The sequence below is a fragment of the Bos indicus genome, chromosome 15, assembly GCF_029378745.1.
Source record: "Bos indicus isolate NIAB-ARS_2022 breed Sahiwal x Tharparkar chromosome 15, NIAB-ARS_B.indTharparkar_mat_pri_1.0, whole genome shotgun sequence".
Taxonomy (NCBI): Eukaryota; Metazoa; Chordata; class Mammalia; order Artiodactyla; family Bovidae; genus Bos; species Bos indicus.
Genome location: NC_091774.1, coordinates 82,614,777 through 82,637,030, shown reverse-complemented (window position 1 = coordinate 82,637,030; position 22,254 = coordinate 82,614,777). Strand labels below are relative to the sequence as shown.

At 42.5% G+C, this 22,254-nt stretch overlaps 1 protein-coding gene across 5 annotated transcripts in view; it reads left to right on the top strand.

Moving 5' to 3' along the window:
- Positions 1–742: 742 nt before the first annotated feature.
- The window catches only part of LOC109569864 (glycine N-acyltransferase-like), a 39,372-nt gene continuing 17,860 nt past the window's right edge, over positions 743–22,254 (top strand). The window contains exons 1-4 of one of the 5 annotated variants that reach the window (XM_070804320.1): positions 743–1,479; positions 1,790–1,899; positions 12,837–12,932; positions 16,391–16,498. In XM_070804320.1, coding sequence (XP_070660421.1) covers positions 12,855–12,932; positions 16,391–16,498 — 186 coding nt within the window. In that variant the 5' untranslated portion in view covers positions 743–1,479; positions 1,790–1,899; positions 12,837–12,854. Of the gene's footprint in view, positions 1,480–1,532; positions 1,900–3,913; positions 4,180–4,823; positions 4,938–12,836; positions 12,933–16,390; positions 16,499–22,254 lie in introns of those variants that run through there. The other 4 variants (XM_070804322.1, XM_070804321.1, XM_070804323.1 and 1 more) reach the window with 4 other exon arrangements.

Sequence of the window (22,254 nt, the reverse complement as noted above, 5' to 3'; positions counted from 1 at the left end):
ACCTTGGGTAATGTGGTAAAAACATGAGGTTAGGGGTCAGGACTGTGTCTGAATTACAAGTAAGATTCAGCCACTCAGTGGATGATACTGGGCAAATCTCATCAACACTGTGGATTTTTGTTTCCTATTTTTTTTAATGCAGATAAAAATACATGCACCTGTAAAAATAGAGATGAAAAGGATTGTGGAAACACAAGCTAGAGAACTGGCTCAAGATTCCAGACGGAGGCCAGCAATCATTTGCCTAAGCTTCATTCATTGTGTGATTAAATTAACACTACTTGGAGTAAGATAAAAAGTAATCTGTTGACACTCCAGATGTGTTGAGGATTTCCTGTAAGCTGGAGAAGGAGAAAGACCAAGACCAGGCTGAAATAAAAGTCTAAGAAACGGCTCCCTGTAACACATGTGTGAAATGTCAGCCAGAAGATCATACAGGGCAGAATCAGCCCCGAGCCAGCAAACTGGAAAAATCTAACCCAGGCTCAGAGCTAGATTATGTAAACTTGCTGGTTGACCTTTGGTTCCATCCTGATTTTTTGCTGAATAGTTTGCAAATGTGTTACTCGAGCAGAAGGCAATTGGGGGCAGAGAGGGGCTTTGGGGACTGGAAGCAACAGAGAGCTATGACCTTTGCAAGAGGGGAGGGCCTCACATGAAGAGGGCAAATGAGTTTCACAATCTGTAACATTCCACTCCCATCCTCCAAAATGCCAGGGATGTGGAGTAACAGTTCTTTTAAAATTGTAAATAGGAACTCTCAAACTCAAAAAGAAAACCAGCAATGACCAAAGAATTGACAAGGAAAGAAAGGCATAAAACTCAGCCTGTGGGTGAATTCACAAACACAGAGCAGGTAGGAGATTTTAGGAAAGTATAGTTGTTGGTATATTATATTCATAGAAGGAATAAACCTCTAGTCAATCTCTAATTTTGGGAATTAAGTACTGGAACTTTGAATAGAAATCGCAATAGATGTTCTGAGTAGCAAAGTGGACACAGCTGATAGATAATTAGAAAGGTAAGAAGTTCCGGTAGACGGTATAAGTCAGAACATCACACAGCACAGGGACCGGATGGAAAATAGGAAAGAAAACACGAAAACTGAACAACATCGAAAAGTTTGGACACTCATGTAAGGGGCATTCCAAAAAAGAGAACCGAGAGTGATGCTATGAAAACAGCGTAAAAGGGAGAAGACAAAGAGGTGGCAAGAGCATCAGAAGACGCGGCGGCGGCTGCCGCCGCTGCTGCTGAGTCGCTTCAGTCGTGTCCGACCCTGTGCGACCCCATAGACGGCAGCCCGCCAGGCTTCCCCATCCCTGGGATTCCCCAGGCAAGAACACTGGAGTGGGTTGCCATTTCCTTCTCCAATGCATGAAAGTGAAAAGTGAAAGTGAAGTTGCTCAGTTGTGTCCGACTCTTCGAGATCCCATGGACTGCAGCCTTCCAGGCTCCTCCGTCCATGGGCTTTTCCAGGTGAGAGTACTGGAGTGGGGTGCCATTGCCTTCTCCAATAATAACTTGGTTAGGTTTTAAAGACAATCCCATCCTGACTCTATAAATTACTTCTTCCAAGTCGCTGGTTCAGTCAACTTAAAGACTGTCTGCACTTGATAGCTCCTAAAAAAAAGAATCCATAAATCCTGGACATATATTTAACTGATGCTACTAAATTTAACAAGGATATTCTGATTAACAGCTGGATTTTAGGAATGTTAGAAAGATACCATTAATAAACATTCATGAGATAGTTTCTGGAACTTTTTTTTTTGACTGCACCCCGTAGCATGTGGAATTGTAGCTCCCCAGTCAGTGATGGAATCCGTGGCCCTTGAATTGGAAGAGTGAAGCCTTAACCAATGGACTACCAGAAAAGCCCCTGGACCCATACTTTTGGTAAGTCATGTTGATAAGACGGTTACATTTGCTCAAGATTAGAAAAATATTGTCTTTCAACCTAATCATTTCAATCACTCCATCCTCAGCCAGACTAGCCCTTTGTCTGTTCAGAGGCATTTCCTGTCTAGTGATGTGTGTGTGCTAAGCTGCTTCAGTTGTGTCCGACTCTTTGTGACCCTAGACTGTCGCCTGCCAGGCTCCTCTGTCCATGGGATTTCAAATTTCTTAGACATAGAAAAAAAAAGCATGGTGCTAAACTGTGTTACATTAATTTTACCAATAATGACTCTTTTTCGGGGGGACAATCCTACAAAAAGTAAATATCCTTGTGCTGTGAAGACAGACACACACATATTCCTGAGAATCGGGAACTGTTTTTCGTGACATAACCCAGACATGGAGAACCTACCGAATTAGTCATTTTAACCACACCTCACAAGAGGCTCTTGGGTTCTTATCCTACAGGGGAATCGGGTTCTTTTCTAAGTCAGGACCGTGGGAATCTTAGACCATGCCCATGTATTTCTTCCCCAACTCCCTCAGTGGACTACCGGTCTTTTCTAGAGTCTGGAACTGGAGTTATGCCTGCTAGCTAATGGGACACCTCTAGTCTTAGGTTGTCAGACAGAACACACTTCAGGCTATGCAACCGTGTCAAAGTACATTATGTTTTTTAGCCCAGAGTTTGAATTTTACTTGACTGACTGGTAAGAGTCTGTGCCATTGCAAACACACAGGATTAACTCCAAAAATGCGCTGGAGCCATTTATATGTAAAATAAATTAAACGTCCGCAGATTTCAATGCTTTTACAGCCAGAAGCTGTTTCTTTTCCTAAGTTAGATCACTGATAAGTGAAAGTGAAAGTCACTCTATTGTGTCCAACTCTTTGCAACCCCATGGACTGTACTGTCCACAGAATTCTCCAGGCCAGAATACTGGAGTGGGGAGCCTTTCCCTTCTCCAGGGTATCTTCCCAACCCAGGGATCGAACCTGGGTCTGCTGCACTGCAGGCAGATTCTTTACCAGCTGAGCCACAAGGGAAGCCCTATCCCTGATAACATAAAAGTAACTTGCCTCCATGCTTTTATCTCTGTTTGCAAGATATATTATGTGTGCTAAGCTATCTGACTGCTGGTAATTTTTTAAAATTTCTTTATGTGGTTTTGGTGTTTGTTTTTTTTTTAATATTTATTGGCTTATTTGGTCCCGTTGGGCCCTAGCTGCAACACGAGGGATCTTGGCTGCCTTATTCAGCGTCTTCGTTGCAGTGCGCTGTCTCTCTAGCTGTGTGGGCTTAGTTCCCTAACCGGGGGTTGAACCTGCTTCCCCTGCATTGCAAGGTGGATTCTTAACCTCTGGACCCCGAGGGAAATCCCTTGATAATGTTTAAACATGAATTTGTTTTCCTTGAATACCAGGAATCCCAAGTGAAGGCAAAACCTTATCTAACCCTGTACATGAGCGTCTTCACTTATATATAATGAGGTAGTTACGAAGAGCCACCTTGAGTCAACATAAACGAGGACTTTGGTGGGGATGTTTATAAGAAAAACTCACACTATGCAGGACTGTTTAGGATGGGGTAGTAGAACAACATATCCCCTCTTTCCAACATTCTTGTCTTCAGTGCCTCACATTAGAATCATCGTATCAAAAGGGATTGGACCTATAACCACAGGGAAAAAAGGCTTTCACTCAATATTTTGCGAGACACATTTACTCAGGCAGCTTACACTATACATGTGTGTAACTTTGTTTTGCTCCCTTTCATTTAAGAGACATTCATATACACATCTTGTATTTGTCAGGTACTTCCCTAAGCAGCTCACAAATGTTAGCCTGTTTCACTTAACAAAGCAGAAATGTAGTAAGTGTAGGCGGTGTTATTGATTTCACCTACAGATAAGGAAACAGAGGCAAAGAGGTATTAGCTGCTTTGGTCATAGAGACACGACTGGTAAACGGTAGGATTACAAACGCTGAGTTGCAACCAGACTCCCAGATTTGCAGAAACAGCAGAACATGTGACCCAGAAGGAGGGCCCAGAGGTCCAGGAGAGGCTGCACCAGCTCCCTGAACCTTCTCCCTTCCTTTTTAAGGAGGAAAGGTCCACAGTGACAGCTCCAACTTAGTTGTTTCTGTAGAAAAACTACCACAACACCCTTTGCAGCTCCTGGCTGGGCGTCCCGGGACAACGAGCACTTCAGGTTCTGGAAAAAGCTGCTGCTTCTCATTGGTTCCTGGGGACTCTTCTCTGTGCAGACAGCTTTCCAGGTGAGGACTCACCTCAGCAGAGAGAATCGCTGCTCTGTGATACTCACCTCCTTCCTTTTCTTCCCACAAGACGGTGGGAAAAATCAAATGCTCTTGTCGGTTTTAGACAGGAAGTGCCAAGTTTATTGATTGATATTTATGCCAAAGGGGAGGGAGCCTATTTGATTTGAGAAATAATGCATTGCCTCTACTATGGCTGCCCTGGTGGCTCAGCGGTTAAAGCATCTGCCTCCAATGCAGGAGACCTAGGTTGGATCCCTGGGTCGGGAAGATTCCCTGGAGAAGAAAATGGCAACCCACTCCAGTATTCTTGCCTGGAGAATCTCATGGACGGAGGAGCCTGGTAGGCTGCAGTCCACGGGGTCGAAAAGAGTCGGACACGATTGAGCGACTCCACTTTCACTTTCACTTTCTACTGTGTATATGATAGATGTACTGTGGGGGGTCGGGGGGGGGGATCTTCTTGGAAGGACGAAGCCAGCTTTCCATTCTGAGCAGATGAATAGTACGGAGGGGTTTGGAAGTTGGTGGGTGAGTGGAGAGGTAATAACATTTGCAGGAAGGATGCTGACCCAGGTAGCGTTCACCTAACACACCTACAGTGCCGAGACAGGAGGCAAATGTGGTTCTGTTTACTCCCTTAGGAAACATTCTACAGGAGGTAGCTTGTTCCTTAGATAAAGGTTAACCAAGAAAACAAAGCAGTTGGTTCAAAGTCAGAGAGGAAATATGCAGAGGAACATGGACTAGAATGCACGGTAGGCTGACTTTTAATTCAGATCCTGTGAAAAAGAAAGTTAATGTAAAATATTTTATCAATAATGTTATGGCCATAAAATGTTTTTTTAGTTTTCTTTTTAATTGAAATATAACTGCTTTACAACATTGTGTTAGTTCCTGTTGTACAACAAAGTGAATCAGCTATCTGTACACATATATCCCTTTCCTGGGCTTTGTTGGTGGCTCAGGTGGTAAAGAATCTGCCTACAATGCAGCAGTCCTGGGTTCAATCCCTGGGTTGGGAAGATACCCTGGAGGAGGAAATGGCAACCCACTCCAGTATTCTTGCCTGGAGAATTCCTTGGACAGAGGAGCCTGGCGGGCTGCAGCCCACGGGGTCACAGAGTCGGACATGGACCAGTGTTCACTCGCTCGTGAGGTGCCCTCTCTCATGAGGCTCCCCGCCCACCCCATTCCCCCTGTAAGTCATCGCACAGCACTGAGCTGAGCTCCCTGTTACACAGCAGCTTCCAGCCAGCCATCTAATCCACACATGGTCGTGTGTACATGTCAAGGCCACTCTCTCAGTTTGCAGTGAATGGCTTTTCACATCTTGTTTTCCCTTCTAACTTTATCTTTCTACCTCCTTCCAGTTCTCATATATGTTGCATATTGAATATGTCTAAGCAGAGATTTACACATTATAATCAAGGATCAGGTACTGTTTTGTGTTCTACATTTTCTCCTTTGATTTCAGGATTCTCTATTATTTAGAGTTTGCTTTCTTTGTTTAAACTGCTCAATATTTTGCAAATATTTCCAGTCAGGATGGCTGGGTCTGAAGTGCTTTGTGTGTGTGTGTGTGTGGACTTTGCCCTTTGCCAAAGCTAAAAGCTCATGATGACTAGGCAGTCTTCTAGAGCCTCTTCAGTTTTCAATCTACTCAATAACAAGGCAACATGTTTTGCTGTTGCTACTGGGGCTGGCGGTACTTTTCACTGTGTGTGTGTGTTTGCACCTGCCTAACAGAACAGTTTCATATTAAATGGCTTGCAGGATTGTAACAATGTTACAACCCTAGAAATTTGGCATCAAACTCATTTTGCCTCTTACAGGAGGCTTTCAGACTAAAGGTCACATTTGCATCTCGGAATGCTGGACTTCTACTTGATGCTGGGAAGGACTGAAGGCAAAAGGAGAAGGGGGCAGAGGATGAGATGGTTAGATAGCATCGCTGACTCAATGGAGATGAATTTGAGCAAACTCCGGGAGATAGTGGAGGACAGAGGAGCCTGGTGTGCTACAGTCTATGGGGTCTCAAAGGGTTGGACACGACCTAGAGACTGAACAACAACAAATCCTGAGGCTTTCAGAAAGATGAGATAAATGCCCAGAGACATTTTTGTTTCTCACAACTGAGAGTGGAAGTGTTACTACTGAGAGCTAGTTAGTAGAGTCCAGTGATGTTATTATACATTCTATGATGCATAGAATTGCCTCCCCCAACAAAGACTTATCTGCACTGAAATATAAATAGTGCTAAATTTAGGGAACCCTACTAAACCCTACTAAAACCCTACTCTAAACGGAACCCTACTCTAAACCCTACTCTTGAACGGTTCTATGAAGACCTACAAGACCTTTTATAACTAACACCCAAAAAAGATGTCCTTTTCATTATAGGAGACTGGAATGTAAAAGTAGGAAGTCAAGAAACACCTGGAGTAACAGGCAAATTTGGCTTTGGAATATGGAATGAAGCAGGGCAAAGACTAATAGAGTTTTGCGAAGAAAATGCACTGGTCATAACAAACACCCTCTTCCAACAACACAAGAGAAGACTCTATACATGGACATCACCAGATGGTCAACACCAAAATCAGATTGATTATATTCTTTGCAGCCAAAGATGGAGAAGCTCTATACAGTCAGCAAAAACAAGACCAGGAGCTGACTGTGGCTCAGACCATGAACTCCTTATTGCCAAATTCAGACTTAAATTGAAGAAAGTAGGGAAAACCACTAGACCATTCAGGTATGACCTGAATCAAGTCCCTTATGATTATACAGTGGAAGTGAGAAATAGATTTAAGGGCCTAGATCTGATAGATAGAGTGCCTGATGAACTATGGAATGAGGTTCGTGACATTGTACAGGAGACAGGGATCAAGATCATCTCCATGCAAAAAAGCAAAATGGCTGTCTGGGGAGGCCTTAACAAATAGCTGTGAAAAGAAGAGAAGTGAAAAGCAAAGGAGAAAAGGAGAGATATAAACATCTGAATGCAGAGTTCCAAAGAATAGCAAGAAGAGATAAGAAAGCCTTCTTCAGTGATCAATGCAAAGAAATAGAGGAAAACAACAGAATGGGAAAGACTAGGGATCTCTTCAAGAAAATCAGAGATACCAAAGGAACATTTCATGCAAAGATGAGCTCGATAAAGGACAGAAATGGTATGGACCTAAGAGAAGCAGAAGATATTAAGAAGAGATGGCAAGAATACACAGAAGAACTGTACAAAAAAGATCTCCACGACCCAGATAATCATGATGGTGTGATCACTGACCTAGAGCCAGACATCCTGGAATGTGAAGTCAAGTGGGCCTTAGAAAGCATCACTACGAACAAAGCTAGTGGAGGTGATGGAATTCCAGTGGAGCCATTCCAAATCCTGAAAGATGACGCTGTGAAAGTGCTGCACTCAATATGCCAGCAAATTTGGAAAACTCAGCAGTGGCCACAGGACTGGAAAAGGTCAGTTTTCATTCCAATCCCAAAGAAAGGCAATGCCAAAGAATCCTCAAACTACCACACAATTGCACTCATCTCACACGCTAGTAAAGAAATGCTCAAAATTCTCCAAGCCAGGCTTCAGCAATATGTGAACCATGAACTTCCTGATGTTCAAGCTGGTTTTAGAAAAGGCAGAGGAACCAGAGATCAAATTGCCAACATCTGCTGGATCATGGAAAAAGCAAGAGAATTCCAGAAAAACATCTATTTCCGCTTTATTGACTATGCCAAAGCCTTTGACTGTGTGGATCACAATAAACTGTGGAAAATTCTTCAAGAGATGGGAATACCAGACCACCTGATCTGCCTCTTGAGAAATTTGTATGCAGGTCAGGAAGCAACAGTTAGAACTGGACATGGAACAACAGACTGGTTCCAAATAGGAAAAGGAGTTCTTCAAGCCTGTATATTGTCACCCTGTTTATTTAACTTCTATGCAGAGTACATCATGAGAAATGCTGGACTGGAAGAAACACAAGCTGGAATCAAGATTGCCCGGAGAAATATCAATCACCTCAGATATGCAGATGACACCACCCTTATGGCAGAAAGTGAAGAGGAACTAAAAAGCCTCTTGATGAAGGTGAAAGTGGAGAGTGAAAAAGTTGGCTTAAAGCTCAACATTCAGAAAACGAAGATCATGGCATCTGGTCCCATCACTTCATGGGAAATAGATGGGGAAACAGTGGAAACAGTGTCCGACTTTATTTTTCTGGGCTCCAAAATCACTGCAGATGGTGACTGCAGCCATGAAATTAAAAGACACTCCTTGGAAGGAAAGTTATGACCAACCTAGACAGTATATTCAAAAGCAGAGACATTACTTTGCCAACAAAGGTTCGTCTAGTCAAGGCTATGGTTTTTCCTGTGGTCATGTATGGCTGTGAGAGTTGGACTGTGAAGAAGGCTGAGCGCCGAAGAATTGATGCTTTTGAACTGTGGTGTTGGAGAAGACTCTTGAGAGTCCCTTGGACTGCAAGGAGAACCAACCAGTCTGTTCTAAAGGAGATCAGCCCTGGGATTTCCTTGGAACGAATGATGCTAAAGCTGAAACTCCAATATTTTGGCCACCTCATGCGAAGAGTTGACTCATTGGAAAAGACTCTGATGCTGGGAGGGATTGGGGGCAAGAGGAGAAGGGGACGACAGAGGATGAGATGGCTGGATGGCATCACTGACTTGATGGACATGGGTCTGAGTGAACTCCGGGAGTTGGTGATGGACAGGGAGGCCTGGCATGCTGCGATTCATGGGGTTGCAAAGAATCGGACATGACTGAGCCACTGATCTGATCTGATCTGACTCTAAACTGATCAAGAAATTTTGAAAAAGAACATGAATTACCAGGACTGTCAGTGATGAGTGAGGGAACACTACTATAGATCCCACAGACATTTAAAGGATAAGAAAATATAGATGGCTTTGTGCAATAAATTCTACAGCTTAGATAAAATGGAAAAAAAAAAAAATCCCTCTAATGACCTAAATAAATAACCAGATGTGTCTAACTCTGCAACTGTATGGATTGTAGCCCACCAGGCTTCTCTGTCCATGGAATTCTCCAGGTAAGAATACTGGAGTGGGTTGCCTTTCCCTTCTCCAGAGGATCTTCTCAACCCATGGATCAAACCTGGGTCTCCTGCATTGCAAGCAGATTCTTTACTGTCTGAGCCACCAGAGAAGACCCAACTAAATAACCAGAAGTTACCTCAAAAATCAGAAAAGCCATATATTTACAAAGGAAATTGAATTTGTAGTTAAAACATTTCCACAGAGAAATTTAATTCCAAGTAAAAATATTTCCGAGTCCCAGATGGCTTCACTGTTGAAATCAACAAATACTTGATGAAGAAATATTAATTCTCTTAAGAAAATAGAGGAGGAGGAAACTCTTTCTCAATTTGTATTTTCTGAACATAAATGTTATATCAAAATGGATAAAAACTTTACTAGAAAATAAGAATATAGATCAATATAGATCAATCATTCACAAACATAGGTGCAAAAATCCTTTAAAATAATAGAAAATTGATCCAAAATATATAAAAATAATACCTTATGAATAATGAGTTTATACTGAAAATATATTATTCATTTAGCATTCAAAAGTAAATAATTAAAATTCAACATGTCAACAAGAAAAAAATCATATAATTATCCCAATAGATGTATTTAAAATGGCTGACAAATATCAACATTAATTTATGATTTTTAAAAAACCCCTTAACAAGCAACTTTTTCAACATGACAAAGGTGATTGATGAAAAATTAACAGCTAAGCTTAAGTAAGAAAATAAATACTTTTCCCTAATATCAAAAAGAATGCTCATATAGTACCTCCTATAAAATATTTTCCTGCAAGTTCTAAGTGGTACAGTAAGCCAAGAAAAGGAATAAAACACATACAGATGGAGGAAATAAAATTATTTTCATTTGCAAAAAACATTTGATCACATATATAGAAAATTTTAATTGCAAAAATACACAACTACTAAAGGTAATTGTGGGAAAGATTAGTTTTCATTCCAATGCCAAAGAAGGGCAATGCCAAAGAATGCTCAAACTGCCAAAGATTGTACAATTGCACTCATTTCACATGCTAGAAGGTAATGCTCAAAATCCTTCAATCTAGCCTTCAGCAGTACATGAACCCAGAGTTTCCAGACATACAAGCTGGGTTTAGAAAAGGCAGATGAACCAGTATCAAATTGCCAACATTGGTAGGCTCATAGAGAAAGCAAGGAAATTCCAGAAAAACATCTACTTCTGCTTCATTGATTATGCTAAAGTCTTTGATTGTGTGGATCAAAACAAACTGTGGAAAACACTTAAAGAGATGGGAGTACCAGACCACCTTACTTGTCTCCTGAGAAACCTGTGTGAGAGTCAAGAAGCAACAGTTAGAACCAGACATGGAACAACTGACTGGTTCAGAATTGGAAAAGGAGTACATCAAAGCTGAATATTGTCACCTTGCTCAAGTAACTTCTGTGCAGAGTAGATAGTGCAAAATGCCAGGCTGGATGAATCACAAGCTGGATTCAAGATTGCTGGGAGAAATATCAATAACCTCAGATAGACAGATGATATCAATTTAATGGCAGAATGCAAAGAGGAACTAAGCTGCTGGATGAGTGTGAAAGAGAGGAATGAAAAAGCTGGCTTAAAACTCAACATTTAAAAAATGAAGATCATGGCATCTGGTCCCATTACTTCATGGTGCAAAGAAGGGGAAAAAGTAGAAGCACTGACAGATTTTCTTTTCTTGGGCTCCAAAATCACTGTAGATGGTGACTGCAGCCATGAAATTAAAAGACACTTGCTCCTTAGAAGGAAAGCTATAACAAACTCAGACAGCATATTAAAAAGCAGAGACTTTTCTTTGCCAACAAAGGTCCATAGAGTCAAAACTATGGTTTTCCCTGTAGTCATGTATGGATGTGAGAGTTGGACCATAAAAGAAAGCTGAACACTGAAGAATTGATGCTTTCGAACTGTGGTGCTGAAAAAGACTCTTGAGAGTCCCTTGGACTGTAAGATCCAACCAGTCCATCCTAAAGAAAATCAACCCTGAATAGTCATTGGAAGGACTGATGCTGCTGAAGCTGAAGCTCCAGTACTTTGGCCACCTAATTGGAAGAGCTGACTCATTGGAAAAGACCCCGATGCTGGGAAAGATTGAAGGTGGGAGGAGAAGGGGATGACAGAGGATGAGATGGTTGGATGGCATCACCAACTCGATGGAAATGGGTTTGGGTGGACTCCAAGAGATAGTGAAGGACAGGGGAGCCTGGCATGCTGCAGTCTAAGTGGTAACAAAGAGTGGGACACAACTGAGCCATTGAACAACAATACTAAAGGTAATGAGTTAACTCCATAAGGTCACACTACACAAAGCCAATATAGAAAAATTGCACTTCTGTAAACAAACAGATTTTTTAAAACTTCAAAATATAACGTAATTTACAGTTATATGTTTATTTATGTGCTAAGTCACTTTAGTTGTGTCCAGCTCTTTGCAACCCCACGGACTGTAGCCTGCCAAATTTTTCTGTCCATGGGATTTTCCAGGCAAGAATACTGGAGTGAGTTGCCATTTCCTTCTCCAGAGGATCTTCTCAACCCAGGATCTAAATGGTGTCTCTTAGTTCTCCTGAATTGGCAGGTGGGTTCTTTACCACTAGCGCCACCTGGGAAGTCTCGTATTTATTTATAATGACATCCAAAGGAGGGAATGAATGGGGATAAGTTTAACAGAAGATAGCCAAAAACTAAAGTCCTTTGCTAAAAAATTTAAAGAAGACCTAAAATAATGAAGAGATACATCACATTCATAGACTAAAATATTCAATATTTTTCAGATATTACCTCTTATATAACTAAGCTACAGATTCACTGCAACCTCAATGTAAGTGTCAGACAATTTTTAATAAAAATTCACAAGATTATTACAAAGTTTAAATAGAAATGCAAAAAACCTAAGCAAAAAGCATCTAAAAAAGTTGGTGGACCCACACTATCAGATTTCAAGGCTTAGTATAAAGCCACAGTACTCAAAAACAGTAGTAAAAAAAAAAAAATCATAAGAATAGATATATAGATCAATTAAACTAATAGAAAGTTGAGAGATGCAGGCATACATATAAACTCAATTGCTTTTCAACAATTACATCAAAGCAACTCGAAAGAGAAAGGACAGTCCTTGCAATAACTAGTAATTAAAAAACCAGTTTCTCCTCCAGGAGATAGTGAAGGACAGGGAAGCCTGGCACGCTGCAGTCCACAGGTTTGCAAAGAGTTGGAACACAAGTTTGCAACTGATCAACAACATCAAATCTACTCTGTGGAAAAGAATATCCACTCTTACATCATACCACTTACAAAAAGTTAACTTGAAATTTTCGTAGACCCAAATATAGGAACTAAACCTATAAGACTTCTGAAGGAAAATATAAGAGGAAATTTTTGTAATGGTAGAACAGCAAGACATGGAAACAATCTAAATATGTCTCCCTCTCCCAAGGCAGTTATTCTAGGCAAATTTACCTTCCCTGTTACCTTCTAAAACTCAGGTAAAGCTGTGTGAATCTTTTCTTATTGGTTCAGCATCTTCTCATTCCTGGCTATTTGTTGGTACTCACTAGGCTAAGGTACCTGCCAAGATGCTCCACTTACAAGGCCCGCAGATGCTGCAGATGCTAGAAAAATCCTTGAGGAAGAGCATCCCTGCATCCTTAAAGGTGAGCTTGGGACATTCTTAGGGAAGCAGAGGGTTGCATTCTTAGGGAACCAAAGAGGTCAGGAGGAGAATGAGCTCTTACTGAGTGCACATTCTGTGGTAAGAACTCACTCACACCACATCGCACACAGTTCACACCATCTCTTGGCAAGAGAAGTGTATTAACTCATGTCCTGGAAGAGGGAAGAGTTCTCAGTTATATGACTTGCCCAATAATTTTAAGTTACAAAAACACTGCCCTCTGGAGACTCAAAAATATTTTCTTGATTTCTCTTTAAAAGGTTGATCTAAGTACATACTAATTTTTAAACATTTGTGCCCGAGGTGAAGTTAACCACCATGTATCTTCTTGGAATATTTAACAGGTCAAGTCTTATTTCTTTGAAATCCAAGTGTGCATGGAAGAGATCTAGAAACAATTATCTACTATTCATTACTTTAAGGCAATGGTATTTCTTACAGAATGGCTGGATTTATGCAGATTTATTTATATTTTCACTTTTAACATTCAGAGGATTGATGGAAGGAGGAAAATGCTTTTTCTTTCATTTTTTTCTTTTCCTTTTTTGTCTGCATGACTTGTCAGATCTCAGTTCCCTAACTAGAGATTGAATCCAGGTCCTCGACAGAGAAAGCCTGAGTCCTAACTATGGACCACCAGGGAATTCCCTGAACTGCTTTTAAAAGCACTTTGCACATCTAAAGATAGAAGTTTAATCACAGAACCGCGGCCAGCACCGGCGCCAGCGGGGCCTCAAGGCCAGAACAATGGCAGCATGGTCGTCAGTGGCAACGGAAAGCACTTCCAGCCCTCACTTCACCGCAGCCGCTGGACTTGATCTGTGGACTCGTGTCAGCCTCAAAACTCCCGTAGGAGGGGCAGTCGGTCTTCTCCCTATGCTGTGGAAGATGGCTCTGAGGCCAGGAAAACTTAATAACTTGCCCACCTGGTTACTCCTGGGGCCATAAATATAATCCATTTATTCCGTTTCAACTCTCCAGAGCCTACCTGTGTATTTTGAGCAAAACAGACCCTCAACTTCAGATCCTATTAAGAGAATAAACTGGATCTCTCATACATCACTGCTGGGAATGTGAGATGGTGCAGCCCCTCTTAAACAGCCATTTGTAAGTGTCTAACCAATCGTGCAACCAGCGCACAGCCAGCGACGACAACCTTGAGCATTTGCCCTAGAGAAATGCAAGTTTATGTTCACACAAAACTGTGTGCCCTAATGTCTATAACAATCTGATCCATGATAGTCAAAAGCTGGAAACAACTCACATGTCCTCCCATAGGTGAGTGGCTAAATGAACTGTGGTACATCCATACTATGGGATACTACTAAGTGATAAAGAAGAAATGACCGAGGGATACCTGCAGCAATTTGGATGAATCCTCAGAAAATTATTGGAGAAGGCGATGGCACCCCACTCCAGTACTCTGGCCTGGAAAATCCCATGGACAGAAGAGCCTGGTAGGCTAGAGTCCATGGGGTCGCTGAGGGTTGGACACAACTGAGCGACTTCACTCTCACTTTTCACTTTCATGCATTGGAGAAGGAAATGGCAACCCACTCCAGTGTTCTTGCCTCGAGAATCTCTGGGACGGGGGAATCCTGGTGGGCCGCTGTCTATGGGGTCGCACAGAGTCAGACACGACTGAAGTGACGTAGCAGCAGCAGCAGCAGCCAGAAAATGATGCTGAGTGAAAAAAGCCAGTCCCAAAGGGTTCCACACTATATAAGTTCGTTTATATAAAATCCTTGAGATAACCAAATTCAGAAACAGAGAACACACTGATGGCTTCTGGAGGTGAACGAGGAGGGGGCAATGGGAAGGTAGTGGATGTGACTATAAGAGCCTCAGGAGCCATCCTCATGGAAAGGGAAGTGTTCTGCATCTGGACTGTATCAGGGTCAAAATCCTGTTGTGGTGTTGCTCCTAAAGTCCAGTAGGTCTCTGTGCTTCACCAAGTTTACACGGTAAGCAGCCAGGATTTTACTCTGGGCAAGTGAACATTTGAAGCCAAGTCCTAACCCTTATGCTCATCTGCTTAGCACAGCGCCTTGGACTTCGGTCAATAAATTATACGTATCAGTTTCTATCTTACAGTTTCGTCTAGAATATGCACCCTCATCCCACCATGGAGTTACCTTGATGATGGTGACTCCTCCTTGGTTCTACAGCTAAAAGGGCAGCCTGCCTGGGTCTGTTCCCACCCCTTCCACCAGCAGGCTGTGTCTCCCCACCACGTTACTTAACTTTTATGTGCCTTGGCTTTCTCACACAGAATGGGAGTCATGAAGGGATTCCCTGGTGGCCCCAGGGGTTAAGACTTGGTACTTTCATTACCTAGGGCCCGGCTTCAATCCCTGGATGCCTGATGTTGAAGCAAAGATCCCACAGGCTGCACAGCCACCATAAAAGAGGAGGGGGAGTAACAGGACCTCCAGTCTCTTGGGGTTGTTGCCAGATGAGAAGATTTGATGGGGAACAGGCAGGCTGTGCTTGCACACAGAGCAGCTATGCCAATATTAGCCACTGTGGGTATAGATCAGACCATAAATTTACAGTGGGGTGAATTGTGGCTACATCGGTTTATCTCATTTGAGGCCAATACTTTGAAAGACTTGGCATAATTTGGGATGAGTTGAATATCTTCACCTTCCTCAATCTTAACCATTTGTAAACCATCCTTTTACTCTGGGGAAGAGAAAGGTAAGCATTCTTCTATAGGTAGCCTATCTGGTTTTGTTTATATTTACTGTAAAGGGACCAAAGAGACAATTCTCCATGACCTTTAGTTACTATAGCCTCCACTGATTTGTAGGAAATAGTTACCTTTACCAGAGGTTAATTTGAAAATATGTGTTGAAAAGCCTTAAACATGTAGATAGCTTTAAACCCAGCAATCTCCCTTCTAAAAACCTTCCCTAAGCAAATATCAGGTACAAATGCAAAGATTTCAGCAAAAAAGATATTCTTTGAAGAGTACTTTTTTGTGTCAAGAAGTTGGAAACACCTGGAGTGGAGTGTATCTGATATTCTCCAGTTTTGTGAAATGTGTTGTGTGTGCCTGGAGAATCCCATAGCCAGAGGAACCTGGTGGCTACAGTCCATGGGGTCACAAAGAGTCAGACGCGACTGAAGGGACTTAGCACATACACGCTTACATGAACAGATGTAAATCTATTAAAGATCTTATTACATTCCATAATGGGAGTTCTGTTCATAAATTCCATTGGTTTGCATATCTTCTATGTGAATATTTTTTAAAGATATATTTATTGTGGGGAAACTTAGAATCTCACCAGTGGTCTGCTGAAGTTCTTACTAGGTACCTTCCAATCAAAAAATTCCATTCTTTCATAAAAATAAACCTTGTCCTATGCAAGCACGGCACTTTGCCATCTCTTCCTAATAAGATAATCCTCTCACTTTCTTGTAATACTACAGGTTTATGGGACCACCTTCCACATAAACCAGGGAAACCCTTTCAAGCTAAAGGCTCTGGTGGACAAGTGGCCTGATTTTAATACAGTGGTTATCCGCCCTCAGGAGCAGGTAAGGGGCCAGATGTGGAATGAATAGGTATTCATGTTCATATTGGCTATGTACTTACCATGCAGTTGGCAATATGGTAGACCCTGGGAATATAGAAATAAATCAAGGTGATATAGTCAACATGTCCTTATCTTCAAAAAGTCCACAGCCTGGAGGAGATTATAGGTAAATCCATAGGGAAATGACATCATGGTGTGAAATGGTTAGATGCTCAGTCGTGTCTGACTCTGCGACCTTGTGGACTGTCGCCCACCAGGCTCCTCTGGCCATGGAATTCTCCAGGCAAGAATACTGGAGTGGGCTGCCATTCCCTTCTCCAGGGAATCTTCCCAACCCAGGGATTGAACCCATGTCTCCTGCCTTGCAGGTGGATTCTTTACTGTCTGAGCCACTAGGGCCCCATGGTGTGAAATGGCCAGAATCAAAACCAAGATGGCATCCTGCTGCTGCTTAGGACCAAACGCTTTGTCATTTCCTGCATCCAGTTTGCGGGAATAGAGGCAACCAGGGGGAGGCTGTGCTAATGTAGGATTATGTTGATGGCGTAGACAAGCGCTTGATCTTTTGTGAAAGGCATCAAAGAAGCATTTCCCAGGCTGGATTTCTACATGTAATAAATCAAGCCCATTTTAAACCCTTAACCTAAGGGGAAAAAAAATATTTCATACCTTGTACAAACACCAGTTTTGAAACCACATCAACTCATTCATGCTAACTCAAAACTTCCCATTGTGGTGGTCTCTTCCCGTTGAGATGCTGCACCATGTTATAACCTATGGTCATCAATTAAGCAAATAAAACCAGGCAGGAGGGGAAAAAGCATGTGGTAGAGGTTGCAGGGAGAGGAATGATTCTTAGTAGAAATTTTACCAAAATTGGATGTTGAATATAAATAGGATTTTTTACATGGTTGCAGATCAGAACTTCATTCAAAGCAGTTGCAAGAGATAAAGTCTGAAACAAGAGTGAATTAAGGAAAATTAAGGAGCAAATTACATAGTTGGAATTGGTTACATATTGTATGATAATTTTTTAATTAGTGAAATTGAATAGTTAAGTTTATTTAATAGTTATGTTTATTCAAAAATAAAATGTATAATTATATTTTAAAATATCAAGTAAAATTGTAATATAAATATATTATCACTTAATATAACTTACATAGAAGTGAAACGGGTAATAAATATTCAAGAAACCAAATTAAATAACAATTTAAAACGAACACTTTTAATTATTGATAGAAATCTGAGCTACTTTCAAAAATACAGTTTTAAAAATAAGACTTTTCCAACTTGAAGAATGATCATTGACATATAAGATTGTGTCAGATCTACAACATTGCAGATTTGATATACACGTACAGTACAGTGATTTCCTCCATAACTTTAGCTAACACTCCATCCTGTCTCATAATTACCATTCTATTTCTTAGTGAAAACATTCAAAATCTGCTCTCTCAGCAACCTTCAAGTACAATTAACCCTTGAACAACATGGGTTGGAACTGCACAAGCCCACTTAAATATTTTTTTCCCCAATAATTACATGCTACAGTACTCCACTATCTGACGATGTTTGAATCTGTGGATGCAGAATAGCAGATACAAAGGATGACTGTAAAGTTACACGCAGGTTTTCAGCTGTGTGGAGAGTTGGGGTCCCTAACTCCTTCTTCGTTCAATGCTCAACTGCATATAATACAGCATTAGCTATGGTCCTGCGACGGGTGCGCCAAAGCGCAGGCGGCTGCGACAGGCACACCAAAGCGCAGGTGGCTGCGACGGGTACACCAAGCACGACCGAGAGGAGCCACCCCACATCCGAAGTCAGGGGCAGAAGCCGGGAGAACCCCATGCCCGAAGGGTGGCGGCCAAGAGGAGTTACCCCACGTCCGAGGTCAGGGGCAGCGGCTGAGAGTACTAGACTGTGACAGCGCAGGAACAGCCCAGAGGAGCTACCCCATGTCCGAGGTTGGGGGGGCAGCCGAGAGGAGATACCCAGCGTCCGAGGTCAGGGGCGGTGGCCGGGAGGAGATACCCCACGCCCCAAACCCGAGGCCAGGGGCAGCGGGCATGAGGAGCTACCCCACGCCCCTAAGCCCGAGGCCAGGGGCGGTGGCCGGGAGGACCAACCCTATGTCCAAGGAGCCATGGCTGCGCAGGCGCAGAAGGGCCTAGAGGAGCTATCCCACGTTGAAGGTCAGGAAGGGCGGTGGTGAGGTACCCCTCGTCCAAGGTAAGGAGCAATGGTTGCACTTTGCTGGAGCAGCCGTGAAGAGATACCCCACGCCCAAGGTAAAGAGAAACCCAAGTAAGACGGTAGGTGTAGCAAGAGGGCATAAGAGGGCAGACACACTGAAACCATACTCACAGAAAACAAGTCAATCTAATCACACTAGGACCACAGCCTTGTCTAACTCAATGAAACTAAGCCTTGCCAGTGCGGCAACCCAAGACGGGCTGGTCATAGTGGAGAGATTTGACAGAATGTGATCTGCTGGAGAGGGGAAAGGCAAACCACTTCAGTATTCTTGCCTTGAGAACCCCATGAACAGTATGAAAAGGCAAAATGATAGGATACTGAAAGAGAAACTCCCCAGGTCAGTAGGTGCCCAATATGCTACTGGAGACCAGTGGAGATATAACTCCAGAAAGAATGAAGGGATGGAGCCAAAGCAAAAACAATGCCCAGCTGTGGATGTGACTGGTGATAGAAGCAAGGTCCGATGCTGTAAAGAGCAATATTGCATAGGAACCTGGAATGTCAGGTCCATGAATCAAGGCAAATTGGAAGAGGTCAAACAAGAGATGGCAAGAGTGAGTGTTGACATTCTAGGAATCAGCGAACTGAAATGGACCGGAATGGGTGAATTTAACTCAGATGACCATTATATCTACTACTGCAGGCAGGAATCCCTCAGAAGAAATGGAGTAGCCATCATGGTCAACAAAAGAGTCCAAAATGCAGTACTTGGATGCAATCTCAAAAACGACAGAATGATCTCTGTTCATTTCCAAGGCAAACCATTCAATATCACAGTAATCCAAGTCTATGCTCCAACCAGTAACACTGAAGAAGCTGAAGTTGAACGGTTCTATGAAGACCTACAAGACCTTTTAGAACTAACACCCCAAACAGATGTCCTTTTCATTATAGGGGACTGGAATGCAAAAGTAGGAAGTCAAGAAACACCTGGAGTAACAGACAAATTTGGCCTTGGAATACGGAATGAAGCAGGGCAAAGACTAATAGAGTTCTGCCAAGAAAATGCACTGGTCATAACAAACACCCTCTTCCAACAACACAAGAGAAGACTCTATACATGGACATCACCAGATCGTCAACACCGAAATCAGACTGATTATATTCTTTGCAGCCAAAGATGGAGAAGCTCTATACAGTCAGCAAAAACAAGACCAGGAGCTGACTGTGGCTCAGACCATGAACTCCTTATTGCCAAATTCAGACTGAAATTGAAGAAAGCAGGGAAAACCACTAGACCATTCGGGTATGACCTAAATCAAATCCCTTATGATTATACAGTGGAAGTGAGAAATAGATTTAAGGGACTAGATCTGATAGATAGAGTGCCTGATGAACTATGGAATGAGGTTCGTGACATTGTACAGGAGACAGGGATCAAGACAATCCCTGTGGAAAAGAAATGCAAAAAAGCAAAATGGCTGTCTGGGGAGGCCTTACAAATAGCTGTGAAAAGAAGAGAAGCGAAAAGCAAAGGAGAAAAGGAGAGATATAAACATCTGAATGCAGAGTTCCAAAGAATAGCAAGAAGAGATAAGAAAGCCTTCTTCAGTGATCAATGCAAAGAAATAAAGGAAAACAACAGAATGGGAAAGACTAGGGATCACTTCAAGAAAATCAGAGATACCAAAGGAACATTTCATGCAAAGATGGGCTCGATAAAGGACAGAAATGATATGGACCTAACAGAAGCAGAAGATATTAAGAAGAGATGGCAAGAATACACAGAAGAACTGTACAAAAAAGATCTCCACGACCCAGATAATTACAATGGTGTGATCACTCACCTAGAGCCAGACATCCTGGAATGTGAAGTCAAGTGGGCCTAGAACAAAGCTAGTGGAGGTGATGGAATTCCAGTGGAGCCATTCCAAATCCTGAAAGATGATGCTGTGAAAGTGCTGCACTCAATATGCCAGCAAATTTGGAAAACTCAGCAGTGGCCACAGGACTGGAAAAGGTCAGTTCTCATTCCAATCCCAAAGAAAGGCAATGCCAAAGAATGCTCAAACTATTGCACAATTGCACTCATCTCACACACTAGTAAAGTAATGCTTAAAATTCTCCAAGCCAGGCTTCAGCAATATGTGAACCGTGAACTTCCTGATGTTCAAGCTGGTTTTAGAAAAGGCAGAGGAACCAGAGATCAAATTGCCAACATCCGCTGGATCATGGAAAAAGCAAGAGAGTTCCAGAAAAACATCTATTTCTGCTTTATTGACTATGCCAAAGCCTTTGACTGTGTGGATCACAATAAACTGTGGAAAATTCTGAAAGAGATGGGAATACCAGACCACCTGATCTGTCTCTTGAGAAATTTGTATGCAGGTCAGGAAGCAACAGTTAGAACTGGCCATGGAACAACAGACTGGTTCCAAATAGGAAAAGGAGTTCTTCAAGCCTGTATATTGTCACCCTGCTTATTTAACTTCTATGCAGAGTACATCATGAGAAACGCTGGACTGGAAGAAACTCAAGCTGGAATCAAGATTGCCAGGAGAAATATCAATCACCTCAGATATGCAGATGACACCACCCTTATGGCAGAAAGTGAAGAGGAACTCAAAAGCCTCTTGATGAAAGTGAAAGTGGAGAGTGAACAAGTTGGCTTAAAGCTCAACATTCAGAAAACGAAGATCATGGCATCTGGTCCCATCACTTCATGGGAAATGGGTGGGGAAACAGTGGAAACAGTGTCCGACTTTATTTTTCTGGGCTCCAAAATCACTGCAGATGGTGACTGCAGCCATGAAATTAAAAGGCGCTTACTCCTTGGAAGGAAAGTTATGACCAAGCTAGATAACATATTCAAAAGCAGAGACATTACTTAGCCAACAAAGGTTCATCTAGTTAAGGCTATGGTTTTTCCTGTGGTCATGTATGGATGTGAGAGTTGGACTGTGAAGAAGGCTGAGCGCCGAAGAATTGATGCTTTTGAACTGTGGTGTTGGAGAAGACTCTTGAGAGTCCCTTGGACTGCAAGGAGATCCAACCAGTCCATTCTGAAGGAGATCAGCCCTGGGATTTCTTTGGAAGGAATGATGCTAAAGCTGAAACTCCAGTACTTTGGCCACCTCATGCAAAGAGTTGACTCATTGGAAAAGACTCTGATGCTGGGAGGGATTGGGGGCAGGAGGAGAACGGGACGACAGAGGATGAGATGGCTGGATGGCATCACTGACTCGATGGACGTGAGTCTGAGTGAACTCCGGGAGTTGGTGATGGACACGGAGGCCTGGCGTGCTGCGATTCATGGGGTCGCAAAGAGTTGGACACGACTGAGCAACTGATCTGATCTGAACTATGGTCCTCGTTCTCTGCCTTTTATCCTCAGAACTTATTTGTCTTATAACTGGAAGTTTGTGCCCTTTGACCAACATTTCCCCACTGCCCGTTCCTGGGCATCCCCAGCCTCTAGGAACCTCTGTTTCTGTGATCAAGTGTTTTAAAATCCACGCACGGAAGCCATCATGCCTTCCTCTGTCTGCCCATTTC